The 17,545-nt window shown below is 35.0% G+C and overlaps 2 protein-coding genes and 1 non-coding gene across 3 annotated transcripts; 2 read left to right on the forward strand and 1 right to left on the reverse strand.

Moving 5' to 3' along the window:
• Window positions 1–1,782: 1,782 nt before the first annotated feature.
• Window positions 1,783–3,976, forward strand: LOC109807560 (ABC transporter G family member 5). Its single transcript, XM_020370104.3, has one exon. The coding sequence runs from the start codon at window positions 1,958–1,960 to the stop codon at window positions 3,785–3,787; it is 1,830 nt and encodes a 609-aa protein (XP_020225693.1). The 5' UTR covers window positions 1,783–1,957; the 3' UTR covers window positions 3,788–3,976.
• A 284-nt stretch (window positions 3,977–4,260) lies between these two features.
• On the reverse strand, window positions 4,261–7,211 carry SLO2 (Pentatricopeptide repeat (PPR) superfamily protein). Its single transcript, XM_020373250.3, has one exon. It carries the CDS (start codon window positions 7,209–7,211, stop codon window positions 5,094–5,096), a length of 2,118 nt encoding a protein of 705 aa, XP_020228839.1. The 3' UTR covers window positions 4,261–5,093.
• Window positions 7,212–7,306: 95 nt separating this feature from the next.
• Window positions 7,307–12,112, forward strand: LOC109809957 (pentatricopeptide repeat-containing protein At2g21090). The gene is made up of 2 exons (XR_014434462.1): window positions 7,307–11,312; window positions 11,648–12,112. It is a non-coding gene; the product is annotated as a pentatricopeptide repeat-containing protein At2g21090 (transcript).
• Window positions 12,113–17,545: the final 5,433 nt, after the last annotated feature.

Genomic DNA, 17,545 nt, shown 5'->3' on the forward strand with positions numbered 1-17,545 from the left:
ATAACTCTTTTAAAGAAAAAGAATTAAAAAAAAAAAAGAGTGATGCGATAAGAACAAAAAAAAATAAAAAAAGAAAAGAAAAGATTTTGAAACATACATGTTTTGCAAAATGGGTTATCAAATCCCAAATCATGCGAGTGGAATCAAATTAAGAATATAGTGAGAAAAAAAACTACCTGAAAATTAGTATTTAAACATTTCATTATACGTGACAATGGATGAGTGGCTGTTGGGATGGTTGACTGTGGAGACAAAGGAGGAGCGGTCATCCCACATAAGAGACAAAGGTACGTCATCCCACGTAGGCGACAAGGGTATGGCCGTCGCGATTTTGCTTCAATGGAGAAACTATAACTAGTGAGTATTTAGAAGATTTATGGGGTGGGGAGGTGACAATGGTTGATAGATGCAACAGAGGAACGATTGTCACAATTTTGGGGGATGGGGGATGGGGGAGGTTAGTAGGTGGTGAGAGACAATTAGGTGACGAAGTATGACCGTCGCAGGTAAATATATTAGAATAAGAAATACATTATAGAACGACATGTAAGTAATTTTGCTAACATGACAACATTTTAAAGACATTTTAAGTTGATGTGTCAACGTAATAGAGAGTAACTTGGTTTTAAAATAGGAGTTATGGATCTGCTATGCAGCTATAGGTGGTGCTCCAAGTATTTAGGTTTTGTGACTATAGAGATATAGGGTTTGTAGCTATGGAAATATATTAGAATAAGAAATACATTATAGAATAACACATAAGTAATTTTTCTGATATGACAATATTTTAGAGACATTTTAAGTTGATGTATTAATGTAATAGAGAATAACTTGATTTTTATATGATAGATAGAGACATTTTAAGTTGATGTATCAACATAATAGAGAATAGCTTGATTTTTATATGATAGATAGAGACATTTTATGCTGATGTGTCAACATAACAGAGAATAACTTGATTTTTAAATGATAGATAGATTTTCATAAAGCTATAATTGTATTCAAATAATCCTTTGACTTTCTTAAGACACAGAAAAAAGTTGCATTGCAGCCCATGTCTAGTTACAGTTTGGGATGAATAATGATTTGGTTACCATTTTTAGCATTGATAAATTTGAGCCACAAAATTAAGGACCACTACTAAGTTATTAACATCAGTAGCCGTTTAGGCTCTTTCTTTTTTTGTAAAAAAAACATAAACAGAAAGGGAAAGTCATCTATGATCATTTTCACACAATGTACATGTTATAATTTCATAATTTATCACAAGGTATCAGTCTAGTCAAGCATGAAAAACTCTAGTACTGCATTTGATACTTTCTTATTCTTGCAGAAAATGTTGCATAGAGATTAGTTCCCAGCAAGAGTTAGTACACTTGGATCTTTACATTTATGTAACAAACGACAGTACTAGAAGCTAACTTATTTAATATTCCCTCAGAAATGTTGAAGGGTGTGTGCGTGAGCTATTATAAATTTCTTAGTACTAAATTGGATTCTTATGGATAAAAAAGAAAAGACACGTTGAAGGGCTAAGTTAAGCTTATAGGTCATAGCAGTATCAACCATGCTCCGAAACCATAACATAATGGCGCGGTTTTAACATCCTCCAATTGTATTATTGTTGAAGATGTTTATTTTATAATTTGTAGTTGTCCCTCTAAACGATGAGAATCCAAGAATATCCACGTGAACTATTCTACTACTATTTTATAATTTTATTCTCCATGCACTAACCAGAACAAGTTCACGTGAACTAAGTCTATGTGTACAGGTTTGAGGATCTCATTGTCTTTGCAGTGAAATCCCTTCGAACCACTCATTGTTTTGCAGACAGTAGGAGAGGCCAAAACTGTGGATGCAAAAAATAATATGAAAAAATAGTAGCTTGTAAATAAGAAGCGAGTTGAAGACAAACAGATAGTGAAATAGAAAAAAAGAGCAAAGAGCGTATTCAATGAAGAAACAAGGGTGTGAGGTTGAGGCAATAGGCATCAACTACAAGATCTGCACAAAGACAACAAAGAAACCTTTTAATATCTTCAGCAAAACTCCACAAGTTGAAGCAGAAGATGAAGCAAAGTCTGAACAAAACGGAATTAGGCATGTCCTCAAGGATGTGAACTGCATAGCAAAGCCATGGGAAATTCTTGCAATTGTTGGGCCAAGTGGGGCTGGAAAATCATCCTTGCTTGAGATTCTTGCTGGTAAGGCTAGTCCACAAAGTGGGACTATATTGGTGAATCAAGAACCTCTAGATAAAGCTCAGTTCAGAAAATTTTCAGCGTATGTTACACAAAAGGATGCCTTGTTTCCCTTGCTTACGGTTGAAGAAACCATAATGTTTAGTGCAAAGTTAAGGTTAAACCTTCCTCAGGAACAACTATGCTCCAGGGTCAAGTCACTGATTCTAGAGCTTGGTCTAACCCATCTTGCTAGGAGTAGAATTGGAGATGACAGGGTTCCCGGCATATCTGGCGGTGAGAAGCGCCGAGTTTCAATTGGGGTTGAAGTCATACATGATCCAAAAGTGCTGATTTTGGATGAACCAACTACAGGGCTTGACAGTACCTCAGCTTTGCAGATAATTGATATGCTTAAAGTCATGGCTGACTCTAGGGGACGAACTATAGTCCTAAGTATCCACCAACCTGGGTACAGGATAGTGAAGTTGTTCAACTCAATACTGTTATTGTCAAATGGCAATGTGTTGCACCATGGCACTGTAGATTTGCTGGGTGTGAACCTAAGGTTAATGGCTTTAGAGATCCCTCTTCATGTAAATGTAGTTGAGTTTGCCATTGATTCCATTGAGACCATTCAGCAACAACAAAAGAAAGGTGGTGAACAAGGTGAAAATAGAAGTATTAAGTTTACTTTGCAACAGCTCTTTCAACAATCCAAGGTAATTGACATAGAAATCGTTGGTGAGGGAATGGATACCACTTGTGATTTTGCTAATTCTGGATTGAGAGAAACCATGATTCTCAGTCATAGGTTCTCCAAAAACATCCTTCGTACAAAGGAACTCTTTGCATGTAGGACAATTCAGATGCTGGTTTCTGGACTGGTTTTGGGGTCTGTCTTTTGTAATCTCAAGGATGGTCTTGTGGGAGCAGAAGAAAAAGTAGGTCTATTTGCTTTCATATTAACATTTTTGTTATCAAACACCACTGAAGCTCTACCAATTTATCTTCAAGAAAGGGAGATTCTAATGAAGGAGACCTCTAGTGGAAGCTACAGAATTTCATCCTATGCAATTGCCAATGGCATAGTTTACTTGCCATTTCTACTCATATTAGCCATTTTATTCACAGTGCCTTTGTACTGGCTTATTGGTCTAAACAGGAATTTCATGGCATTTTGGTACTTTTTGATGCTAATTTGGATAATTCTTTACATTGCAAATTCGGTTGTGGTATGTTTCAGTGCTCTGGTGCCTAATTTCATAGTTGGGAATTCAATGATCGCTGGTGTCATCGGTTCATTTCTCTTGTTCTCTGGCTACTTCATATCAAAACATGAAATTCCAAAATACTGGATTTTCATGCATTATATATCTCCATTTAAGTACCCCTTTGAAGGGTTCCTGATAAATGAGTTCTCTAACTCAAATAAGTGCTTGGAGTACTTGTTTGGGGTATGTGTTGTGAGAGGAGAGGATGTACTTAAAGAAGCAAAGCTTGGAGGGGAAACTAGTAGATGGAAGAATGTTGGGGTGATAGTGTGCTTCATCTTGGTTTACAGATCTATTTCTTATGCAATTCTTAGGTATAGATGTTCTTAAGGAGTCATCCTAAAAGTATGATGACACTCTCTCTCAAGAGCGTTCACGTGTCTTGGACTTTTCTGCAGATAGCAAACAAGAAGATATAAAATCATATCAACAAGCATAAAAATGTATATTATGTTGGTTTGTATTTTCTATGATTACTTAATTCACACCACCGTCTCTCTCTTCATCATTCAGATTCCTCTTCCCTCCTATTGGTCAAAATCAATGTGCTTAACTGAAGAAAGTTAGCAGATTGAAATATCTATCACTGTTGCATTGAAGCCGGTGGTAACAACAAACTGAGGAGTATGTTTGAGGCTCTGCCTCTACAGCCTACGTACTAGCATATACAATTTAGAATTCTAAACAATTTTAAAATATTAGAATTTCAATCGTTTCAATCAGTAAGGAGCACTAAACCAAAAATCTTATTTAACATGCGCACCAAACCAACACACAGGGAGTTTCTTTATTCAAATTTACATGTTTCAGAATCCGGGATCAACGTCTGAATTCTCTAAACGGTTTTTGATGATAAAGAGAATAATCAGAATTAAAATCTTCAAATTACTAAATACAGACCATAATTTCATGATTTTTGGAAAGTTTAGAATTTCAAATTTAATCAACTAATTACAAACTTACTATTTTACCAATCTAATCAACCAAAATATTTCTAGCTACAACAAAAGGATTCTTATTGACATTACAACAGAAAGCCACCTAAATTTACAACAAAATGTTCCTGCTCTTGTTCTTACTCGATCCTACCAGATGTTCATTATATGTCAGCAACTTATTACAGTGACTAACACTACTACTTGTCTTATTAACTGTGCAAGACATAATAATGGTAAAGGGTATTATTCATAAATAATACCCTTTACCATGTCAGAAACTTTGCCTTGGCATTAATGTCAACGATTTCAAGTAAGAATTACTTTTTAGAGTTAGTGAGAATAGTCCAATACTAATAATATTTCATGGAGCAAGAATTAAAAAATTAAGAGAGAAATTAATGACTAAGAGATACATTAGCACCAATCATACCCAGAATAACCACCGCTGTGTAAACAGAATAGAGCGCACCTCTCGGTTCCTGCTATGTAAACAATAATGACTAAAACACTAAAAACATGAATAGAAGGGAAAAAATTGTTTGAAGATTTATCTTTTAAATTTATAAGTTACTTTTATGTTATTATAGATACCAAAAAACAACTTTATGTGCCTCGTTCACAATCTCACAAACTTTTATACCAAATCTTCCTACTTTCTAGTGAAGGACTCGAGAGCAATAAGCCAGATGAATTTCATTTTATGCAACTGCAGTAACAGCTTCCGTTTCCATTTCACAATGCAACACAAGTTCAGAGTCACTTTCCTCCTCAAAGATCTCATCCTCATCAGCTTCTGGCACATAGCCAGCCCGCTTCATCTGTTCTGTGAGAATTTTAAGAACTAAATGGATGTCCTTCCTACGAGGGTGCCTTTTATCTTTCACCATGAAAACATGCACACGACTCTGAATTTCAATCCAACTGCAACCAGGTTGCTTAATTACTCCTTGTTGCCTCATCTGTTTCCGGACTCTCATCACATCCTTCCATCTTCCTAGCTCAGCATACATATTAGAAAGAAGAACATAAGGTCCTGAGTTCAAGGGATCAATCTCCATGAGCTTTTCCGCAACATAATTCCCTAATTTAATGTCTCTATGAACCTTGCAAGCAGCAAGCAAAGATCCCCAGACAACAGCATCAGGCTGCATTGGCATTGTCTGTATCAAATTGTTTGCTTCATCAAGGCAACCAGCCCGACCCAGTAAATCAACCATGCATGTAAAATGGTCCTTCATTGGTGCTAAACGATAGTCAGTCCTCATTGACTGGAAGTAATGACGTCCTTCTTCAACAAGTCCTGCATGGCTACATGCTGATAGAACTCCAATCATAGTAACATGATCTGGTTTTTCCCCTGATACCATCATTTTCCTGAAAATATCAAGGGCATCTGTACCATAACCATTTTGTGCATACCCCACTATCATGGCATTCCATGAGACATTATCCCTTTCTACCATATGCTCAAAAACCAGGCATCCATCTTCAACCAATCCACATTTCATGTACATGTCAATGAGAGAATTCCCCACAAAAATATCAGATTCTTCTCCAGACTGGAACCAAAAACCATGCTTCAAAATGTGAGTATGAGCCTGTCTACCAAGCTTCAGATCAGCAAGATTCGCACATGCATTAAGTAGATTCCCAAATGTGTAATGGGTTGGCCAGAGGGCTTCCCTCTTTAGGAGGAGGAAAAGTCTAACTGCCTCCTCATTCTCTCCATTCTGTGTGTAACCTGCAATGAGGGCATTCCATGACACCACATTCCTCTCCATCATGTTTGAAAACATCAATCTCGCGGCTTTCACGCTGGCTACCCTGGCATATCCACTAACCATGGAGGTTTCAGACACCACATTCCTTAGTGGCATCCTATCAAAAACCATTCGAGCTTCATTAACTCTTTTGCATTTTGCATACATATCAACCAATGCATTGCCTAACACAAGGTCATTCCGGAACTTATCCCGTTTCATAACACGAGCATGAATTTGCAAACCTTCCCTAATTGCTGACAAGCTCGCACAAGCACTGACCACACTGGCCAGAGTAATCTCATCAGGCTCAACCCCATTATGCATCATCCTAACAAAAACCTCTAGAGCTTTCTCCACAGGACCATTTTGCTCATAACACGTAATCAAACTGTTCCAAGAAACTATATTCCTCACAACCATCCCATCAAAAGCCGTTTGAGCACAAGCCACTTCCCCACACTTAGAGTACATATCAACAAGAGCAGAGCCCATGTAAACATCTAACAAGTAACGAGATTTTGATATCAAAGCATGGATTTGAGCCCCCATATTCAAATCTGTCAACCCTGCACAAGCACTAAGAGCACTTCCAAACGAATACTCATTAACCACAAAATCCTCACTATGCATATCAACAAAGAACTTCAACGCCTCCTCAAAGCGACCATGTTGCGCAAAGCCAGACACCATAGCATTCCACGAGCACTGGTCGGGCTCGGGCATCGACTTAAACACGTTCAAAGCCTCGTCGAGCTTACCAAACTTGGTCAAAACGCTTAAAATCGCGTTATAACTGAAAGTATTCCTCTGTGGCATATGATCAAACAGCTTACGCGCGTCCTCAAAATAACCGCATTTCCCATAAGCATCAACTAGCCTGTTCTGAATGAAGATTTCAGTTGAAAACTGTGTCTTAATGATTCGAGCATGAACACGACGCGCGTCAATTCCAGACTTTGACCGAACGCAAGAGTCCAACAACTTCGCGAAGGGTGAAGAATCGAGAAAACAAAGGTCACCCACCACTTTGTGAACGAACCCATGTCTACCCATTCCATAACCTCACAGAAAGACCCTTAATTTGAACAAGTGGGTCCCATTAACGAAACCTTATAGAAGGACCCTTAACATGGTTCAGAGAAAGCAACATGTCCATGCTGCCCAACGACGTCGTTTCCTCCGTTGAGAAATACTCGTCTCTGATTTCAAAGTGCGTCACGGCAAGGAGAGTGAAACTCGCAAATGGCGTGCATGGTCACCTTATCAAAACCGCGCTTTTCTTCGATGCTTTCCTCGCTAATGGTCTCATTGACGCGTATTCAAAGTGCGGCTGCGAAGAAAGTGCATACAAAGCCTTCGATGATCTTCCCAACAAGACCACTCGCTCGTGGAACACGCTAATCTCGTTTTACTCGAAAACGGGCTTATTCGATAAGGCCCATAACCTGTTCGACAAAATGCCTCAACGGAACGTCGTTAGTTATAACTCGTTAATCTCCGGCTTCACGCGCCACGGACTTCACGAAGATTCCGTTAACCTCTTTCGGGCGATGCAAAACGGTCGTGACGGTTTGGTGTTAGACGCGTTCACGGTTGTGAGCGTAGTTGGAAACTGCGCTAGTTTGGGCAACGTTAAATGGTTGCGTCAGGTGCATGGGGTGGCAGTTATAGTTGGCATGGAGTGGAACGTGATTCTCAACAATGCTTTAATTGATGCTTATGGGAAATGTGGGGAACCCAATTTGTCGTGTTCTGTGTTTTGTTGGATGCCAGAGAGAAATGTTGTGTCTTGGACATCAATGGTAGTGGCTTACACAAGAGCATGCAGATTGGATGAGGCTTGTAGGGTGTTTGACAATATGCCGGTTAAGAGCACGGTTTCTTGGACTGCTTTGATAACGGGTTTTGCGAGAAACGGGCGTTGTGGTGAAGCTTTGGATGTTTTTAAGCAAATGTTGGAAGATGGTGTAAGGCCTAGTGCTCTAACTTTTGTGAGTGTTCTAGGTGCTTGTGCAGAGGTGGCTCTTCTAGGAAGAGGTAAGCAGGTGCATGGTCAAGTTATTAGAGGTGGTGTAAGTGGGAACTTGTTTAATGTGTATGTGTGCAATGCTTTGATTGATATGTATGGTAAGTGTGGAGATATGAGATCAGCTGAAAATTTGTTTGAGATGGCTCCTGTGAGAGATGTGGTGACTTGGAATACATTGATTACTGTGTTTGCACAAAATGGCCATGGGGAGGATTCATTGGCTGTGTTTAGAAGGATGATAGAAGCCAAAGTAGAGCCAAATCATGTGACATTTCTTGGGGTGCTATCTGGTTGTAGCCATGCAGGTTTAGATAATGAAGGGTTGGAGTTGGTGGATTTGATGGAAAGGAAGTATGGAGTGAAGCCTAAAGCTGATCACTATGCTTTATTGATTGATTTGTTGGGGAGGAAAAACAGACTCAAGGAAGCCATGAGTTTGATTGAAAAAGTGCCTAATGAAATTATGAATCACATTGCAGTGTGGGGGGCAGTGTTGGGTGCTTGTAGAGTTCATGGGAAGTTGGACCTTGCTAGAAAGGCTGCAGAGACTTTGTTTGAGTTGGAACCACAAAATTCGGCTAGATATGTTATGCTCGCAAACATCTATGCTGCATCTGGCAGGTGGGGTGATGCCAAAAGAATTAGGACGGTTATGAATGAGAGATGTTTGAAGAAAGAACCAGCTTATAGTTGGATTGAGTTGAGGGATGCGAGACACGAGTTTGTGGCTAAGGATAAGTTCCATCCAAATATTGTAGAGATATGTGAAGTAAACAGTAAATTAGTTCTTCATTTGAAGGATGCTGGATATCAGCCTTATACTGATTATCCTTTTCTTCCTGATCATGATGATGGTTTCTACTTTAGTTAGGAGTATTATAGCCGCATTGATGAGAAGTCTCGGTCATGTTATTATGCCACCGTGATACCAAGGATAGTACTCTTCATACTCCACTTACTAAACTTTGTGAGATAATCTAATAAGGGTGTATTTGTTTCCATGTAAAGAAGCTTCAAGTGTCCATTTTACTCAATGACACTAGACTCATGGATTGGAATGAGTGTTAACTGCAACACAAGCATAAACACGTTATGAGTAACAACCGAATGTGGTCATATTTGGATTAGTTATAGTTAGGTGCCTTCAATGTACTTGCCTATTGCTGTTGTCTCCTCATGTCTCGAGACAATACTGGCATTAGTTATGTATTGAAATTTCATCCTATGGCTACACACAAATACAATCTCATAAGGGTGTGTTTGTTTCCATGTAAAGAAGCTTTAAACGTTTATTCAACTCAATGACACAAGACTCATGGATTGGAATGAATGCGTGTTAATTGCAACACAAACACACACCACGTGTTGGTTCCGTGTCCAAAAGCTTTAAACTAGCGTTAAAAACATGAAAATCAGAAGCTATTAGGAGCTTTTGCCTTGAACATGGAAAGTAGACATGAGTATTAGCTCAAACACGTTATGAGTAATAACTGAATGTGGTCATCTTTGGATTAGTTGTTTAGTTAGGTGCCTTCATTGTACTTGCCTACTGCTGTTGTTTCCTCATGTCTTGAGGCTCGACACTATCATTAATTATGTTTTGAAATTTCATCCTATGGCTACATACAAATACAATCATTTGATCAACTGTAACTAATGATTTCCATAGATCAGAATTATGAATGATCACTGCAAGCAATTAATAGGCTTCTAATAATTAATTGCCGCTATTAATGTGTGCAAATGTGTCATCAAAATAAAGTTATCCACTATTTTAGTCCTGAGTTGACTCTTGGAAAGTTGGAAACAACATACCTTTTCATATTAATTTTAATTTTAATCTTAAACTGACCATAGTCAACATTCTTCGATATGCTGACAATCTTATGGTCGTTGGGGACCACAATACTTTGAAACACATAACCAAGTTTGTTTCCCTCATCGTTTATTATGCTTTGAGAAAGTGATTTTCTCGGAAACAGAACACAGTCAAGACCAACTGATTTTCTCAGAAACTTCCCGTGAGAACGTGATTCTAGAAGCTTGACTCTCCCGATTTTATGCTCTCATGAACACTACGTTGCTCAATTTTTCCCCACTCTAATGATCTGTATTTCCAAGGTTGACAAGTGAAAATGTTCATAATGGAACGCTAGAACATGGACTTGAAAATGACGTGAAATATAAGCACACCTTAAGAAGAATATTTGAAGCAAATGGAATGCGGAAAATCAACATTGACCATTTACTTTTACTCCCATCTAAGACGGCAACGACTTGTTCCTTACAAATTCCATAGAAAAAAGATAAAGACAAGATTATTTTCCTATCATAGCGTAGTACTTCCCTTCTCTCCTACTCAAAATCACGTTCACCATTCTCCCTTCACTCATCTCTCAAACCATGAGCACAATCCACCAAACACACACTCGCCAAGAGAGTGAAGGAGACAAAGAATTCAGTTTCTGGGGTTCATCAAACACCATACCTTCTCAAAATAATTGTGATCGACCACAAGGCAATGAAACAAGGCACAATAAAAAAGCAGACTTTGGAGAAACATACCAAAGAAAAAACATTAAACTTGAGTATTCATCTTCTTGTTCTTCAATTTCAGACCCTTCACGGCACAAAGCTGTTGCAGAAGGACAAAGAGAGCTTATGGAAATGATGCAAGACATTCCTGAGTCTGGCTACGAACTCTCTTTCCAAGACATGGTGGTTGTAGACAAGCAGGTGTTGGGACCAGAACAGCCACATCAAAGTGAAACTTCATATGACAACACACTCATGCAAAGTAGTGGAAGTAAAGTTCAACTCAAAAGACTAAACAAGAAGAAAAACAGAGGCAATAATAGTAGACCTGGTCAGATATTGCGGGTTGAAAGCATGGACAGTGAAACATTCCTCCTCAAGTTGTTCTTTCCAATTTCTCTTGATTGGATGAAGAAGGATAAGGTGAAGAGTGGCTCCAAGATTTCTCCAAGACCATCTTTGCAGGAATCTATGAAACAATTGGCAAAAGAATGGAGAATCAAAAGATTTTTCCTTTCAGGAAACAATAGAGACCATGCTGGAGATGGCAAAATTCAAAATAGTGACCGCAGCAATAGTGACATAAGCAGGTAGATACTGAATTTTCTATTTTTTCTTCTTTGATTTCTTATATATATCCTCCTTCACAAGCAATCAAGTTCGAGACATGATCTGAAACTAAATGTCAACACATTTATCAGCAAATATTTGAATTTTGCTTTATCACGTTATAAGAGACTAACTCTTTTTGCTAGACTTAAGTCTTGTTGGTTTAATGAAATTTTCAATAGAAAATGTGTTAGATGATGACAACAATGACAATGAAGTAATTGAAGTCATCAAATATAATAGAAACTAACATAGTCTAAATGAAAAAAAACTTGCTATTTATATAATATCCACTAATGTTATTTTGCTTCATCAGGTATGTTGATCACAGCTTCTCATTGTCACATGGTTGCTGTCCATTCCCTCCTTATGCAAAAAGCAAAACGAAGAATCTGGGAGAATAAATCACTAATAATATTCATACTTCTTTTCCTGGAAGCTTGGGGTGCCATGGGAATTCACAAGAGTAAAAAATGTGAAATAAAGGATTCGAGGGCATGAAGAATGCCACAGGGACACACCATAGACTTTTTTGTTTTTGATTTCCAGGTTTAGATAGTAGTAATGGCATTCATGTGCGTACATTTGATCATTAAAATTTCTCTTCTCGTGCTATGTGAAAGATGCTGGGAAACTTTCCAGGGCATGTAATTTAAGCCACAAGCTTTGCTTCTTTCACTGTATCAGTTAAACATCTGTTAGTTAAAAAACCATAACCTTGTTATAGTGAGTCAAGCAAGCATATATAGTACGTAGCACGCTGCTATGGACATTTACCTTACACGCTCATTGTTCTGTAGTCTCATCATAGAGAATTAAGGACCACAAACAAGATCTCTCCATTCATAACAGCACAAATTTTGTAATGTCATAGGCTTATAGCGCATAACACATGTGGAGAGTTTTGTAGTCTGTGTGGAAACTTCAGCTTTATCTGAGTTGGTGTATTTTGAAACTTTTGCCCTGTTCAGGCTGTTTGAGTGTTGCATGTTTTTTCTTCCCACAAATTATCCTCAATTCTTGTTTCTGGTATTGTGGGACACTACATATGAATACTTTTAAAGAGAATTTGAATCTTGTTTCATCATAACGCCAAAAATGTTTTCTATTTGACTTCCAAAATATATCAATAAATCGTGCGCCAAAAAGTATGAGAGCTGTATGTAGCCATTGTTTATGGCATTTAAAAGTTTTTAATCATATCACTCGAAATTCCAAAAGCAATGGTAAAGCAGATAGGTTCCTGCTTCAGAACACTTATCAATTTAGTTTTGAGCGCATTGTTCTTGATGCGACAATTTTGTTGCCTTTGAAAAATATAAATATAAATATCTCATTGTTTATTTAATAAAGCATCAGCTCATGAATCTGATGAGAAAACTCAATACAATAATTCAATGAAAAAAATAATACAAAGTGGAAAAATTCTTGCAAAAATCAATGAGGAGCATCAACAAAATAAAATAAATGTAAGTAGCTCAAATATATAATAGACACAAAATTTTAGCACATAAAAAATTTTCAATACAAAAGTAAAAATCACAATTAAAGAGCACAAGAGAGTTTCCAATGATTGCATAAAATAGTGAACAAATTTTCAATTACAATTCAAAAAATGTTACTTAATAGATATGTGAACTTGACAATGAATTTTTTGTGTTTGTTATTGCTCTCTTTCAATAATGAGTCACTCTTTTTTAATTCTAATATGACTTGTCTTTACTTAATTAAGTGACATATAATAGATTTAATCATTTAAATATATTCTTCACATAGGAAGGAATTCTAAAATCCAACCGAAATTTCTAATCTTATTATCCTTGGCCAAAATCATCTTTTCATCATGTTTCTAGTTATACATTTGCACTTTGATCTTTTGAAAATATTTTCGGTCTAGTTTGCTTTTGATTAACTTTCCATTTTATAAAGCTACTTTTGACAAGGAGACTTTGTTTTTGGAGACTTGCATATTTCATGTTGAAGTCTATCAAGCTTGATTCATGCTCTGTGTGTTGTTATTATCATTAAGACAATTTAATATAATCACATCTCAAATAAAATCATTAATAACTTAGTTTAGAAGACTTGGAACTTTTTTTTTTTAGATTTTTGATATCATTAAAACTTCGATGAGGAAATTGACCTCAATAGATACCACTTGAAAGATATCTATAATATATCTGAATTGATATGTAATCATATAGATACATATTATAGCATACTTTATCATAAATTAAAGAAGATCGAAACTAAAATTTGTGTATAATAAAAAGGCTTCATCTTTTATCAATCCTTGTGGAAGAACTTGTTGGGATACAAACAAGTCTCACATCGATAAAATAAGAAAAAAAAATAACAACTTATATAACATAAACATACTTCAATGATTGAGAGGCCTTTTGGGTGATGATCAAAAGCAAAATTGTGAGGGTTTAGGCCCAAAACGAACAATATCTTATTATTGTGGAGTATGCTTGTGTTGGACAAAACTTTTTGATGAGAAACAAATTTCATAATCACATTAAACTTCTTATGGAGCACCACTTAAATAGTTCAACTTAACACAAATCATTGAAAATAACACTCTAATTACAATTCCATCAACTAATCAAATATTATAAATAAATTAATAATATAATTAATATATTGAGTAAATTACAGTTTTTTCATAAAAGATATGGATATTGTGTTGTCGTTCCCTCTTATATTAAAAATTTACTATAATGAAATTAATAGGAGAGATAAAATGTTTTTATCTTTTAAAAATTAAATTAAATTACTATAATATATTTTATACAAATTAATCAAATCAAAAGAAATGAGTGATTTTCTTGTCTTAAAATTTTGGTGTAGATTGCTAACATACTCCAACTAAAAAATAGGTAAAAATGTTAACGGTCTCTTTTTTAAAATTTTATAATGATTATTTTTTAACAATGTTAAATTAATATAATAAAATAGTGATATTATAGTACTTGTATCTCTAAGGAATAAAAGTGTAATTTATTTGATATTTTAACATATGAAAGATAAATAATGTAATACTTACATTTGTCGGGAGAGAAAAATGTAATTTACACTAATGATATTAAGTTAAATTGACTAAATTATATATTTTAACATAAAAGGAATAACAATGTAATATTTTTATCTCTTAAGAGATGATAACATAATTTAGTCCAGTATATTTAATAGTTAAAAATGTTCAAAATAATTAATTAACACTAAATGCATGGCCATTTTGGTAAGGGTTTGTTAACTTTGTTTGATAATTAAAAGGCAGTGTTCATAACACGTATAACAAAATAAAATGATTTATTTGAGCTAAAAAAGAATATGCCATAACAATGAAAAATTGAAAATAGGGAAAGTTGAAATTGTCTAATTTTTTCTTCATATCGAAACGGAGACCAATACATGCTTAATGCTTCAACTTTTGAGAAGTGGAACAACATAAATAAAGCAACTCTTTTGACACTTTGGTGTGTACAAATGAAAAAGAAGAATCAAAAAGGGAGATGACACTAGTGTTCCATTCAAATTGGAACCATTAGACTCTGCGTCATAATGACAAGTTTCCAATTTTAACCAAACAATAAATATAATAATGAAATAAAAAAATAAAATAAAATAAATAACTAAAATTGATCAATGATATATTAGGATCGGGTGTTAGACATACATATTTATCCCTTACTCTATTAAGGCCCATATCACATTAGAAAGCTTACCAATAATATAAGATGGTTCCATCCAACATTCACAACCTCTGAGATTGAAAATGTTGCTGGCCCAACCCAATCCATCTCATACGAACGCAATTGTTTTGTCATGCATCCTGTATTTAAATAAACAATAACATTGAACACTTAAATTGCTAATTTTCTAATCCTATCATTCACAAACACATCAATATTTTCATTTAATTTTTATAACATATTAATTGATGAAGCAATATTAATTTAAAAAGTTATATGAATCAAATTCGCAATAAAATAATTTAAAGACTAAATTACACATGCATAAAATATAAAGATCATAAGGGAATTTAAGTTTAAATTTTTAATTAATATTTTTTAATTTTTTTTTATTACATCATGTCATATTAGATGTTAGCATGTTTAATTGTCTTCTTAAAAAATGAATTTGAGTACAACTCCATCTTACAAAATCAACTTATTATATGAGGATTACTTCTCGCTTGTATACATTTTTTTTTTATCTTATTACTAATGATATGAAATCTCTAATACATTTTTTTCGCACCAAGAACTAAACATCTCAAATGTGAAGTTTGCAAAACTAAATATCTATGAATGGTTTAATAACGACCTGATAGTATGATAGACCCGAAACAACCAATAATCATTAAGATATATAGGCTTTGCTATCAACTTAAAAAAGTGGATTACGTGTGTAACTAAACCTTATAAAACCAATTTATATGGTGATGATTACTCCTCACTTATATATCATCTTGTGTTGAGGACTAGACATCTTGAGAGTGAAGTTTACAAGACTAAATATTTGTTGGTAGTCTGACAGTGAGTGACATGATAAGTTTAATAATAATCAATAATTGTTAGAATATAAAATTTGATACGTTTTGATACAATTAAGTTATATTTTTAGTTTCTCTATTTTTTTAAAATTCAATATAGTCTTACAATTTTTAAAAGGTTCAATTTAGTAATTTTTAAAATATATTTAATGTTGCAAACCGTGGTTAATGATGCTAATAAAATTATATAAAAGGATAACATTAAATATTTTTGAAAAATTAAATAACTAAATTAAACATTTTAAACACAGTGAGACCAAATTGAATATTTTTAAAATGAATTGTTTACTCAAATAATACTATTATAAAAAAAATTACCCAAATAGCAATTGTGCAAATTTATTTTCTCAACTAGCACCATTTACTGTTCATGTTCAGAACGGGCCATTCCAGATTAAAAAATAACACATGGCGAATGGATTAGAACGGGCCGTTCCAAATTCAAAATTAGCACAGAAAAAGTGGAACCAAAACGGGTCGTTCTGAATCTGGAACGGGTCGTTCTGGCCTACAGATTCAGACCATTTTTTTTCGATTTTCACTTATCAAATACCAAAACTCAGAGACTACCATCAAGTGATTAAATTTATTGAATATTAACATTATAAATATAACTAAATAAATTTATTAAAATTCATTACAACAATAAAAATCAATGGTGGCGGAAACTGAATTCATAACCAATATTTGGATATGTCTTCCTAGTGTGACCAGGGGTGTGACAATAGGAACAAATTTTTACACGATTATGTTATTTTCTAATGTCCATCTTCGTTCTAATCCTGCTGGACTTTGGCCGACCCCTGAAAGTTCTCTTGAGCTCTGGATTTGGCCACAAAGTTGGAAGAAACGCAACATCCTAGAGAAGTTTGACCCACTAGGAAATTTACAATAAGGCTAAATGAAATGTGGTATGAGTGTGGCAAGTTCTAGAAAGTTCATATCTCTTGCTCGCATGACTCGCTGGGAGATTTACAGTAAGGCTAAATGAAATGTGATATGATTGCGACAAGTTCCAAAAAGTTCATATTCCTTGTCGCATGACCCGCTAGGAGATTTACAGTAAGGTTAAATGTAATGTGGTGTGATTGCGACAAGTTCCAGAAAGTTCATATCCCTTGCTCACATGGTCACACCCCTGGTCACACTAGGAAGACATATCCAAATATTGATCATGAATTCAGTTTCTGCCACCATTGATCTTTATTGTTGTATTGAATTTTAATAAATTTATTTAGTTATATTTATAATGTTAATATTCAATAAATTTAATTATTTGATGTTAGTTTTCTGAGTTTTGGTATTTAATAAGTGAAAATCGAACCAAATTTTTTTTTATTTATAAGCCAGAACAGCACGTTCCGGATTCAGAACGGCCCGTTCTGATTCCACTTTTTATGTACTAATTTTGAATCTGAAACGGCTCGTTCTGATCCATTCGTCATGTGTTATTTTTTAATCTGGAACGGTCCGTTCTGAACGTGAACAGTAAATGGTGCTAGTTGGGCGAAAATAAATTTTCAGGGTTGCTATTTGGGTAAATTTTTTTTAAAAGTATTATTTGAGTAAAAAACTCTTTTTAAAATAGGAAGACCAACTTGAATCAAAATTTATGTAACACTTTTTTTTTTGTGTAAATAAATTTGAATTTTC

The sequence above is a fragment of the Cajanus cajan genome, chromosome 6 (genome assembly GCF_000230855.2).
Source record: "Cajanus cajan strain Asha chromosome 6, NIPB_CcT2T_4, whole genome shotgun sequence".
Taxonomy (NCBI): domain Eukaryota; kingdom Viridiplantae; phylum Streptophyta; class Magnoliopsida; order Fabales; family Fabaceae; genus Cajanus; species Cajanus cajan.

What these genes read in the sequence shown, in the direction of transcription:
- SLO2 (XM_020373250.3), bottom strand. Translation starts at nt 7,211, where the DNA reads ATGGGTAGACATGGGTTCGTTCACAAAGTGGTGGGTGACCTTTGTTTT.
- LOC109807560 (XM_020370104.3), top strand. Translation starts at nt 1,958, where the DNA reads ATGAAGAAACAAGGGTGTGAGGTTGAGGCAATAGGCATCAACTACAAG.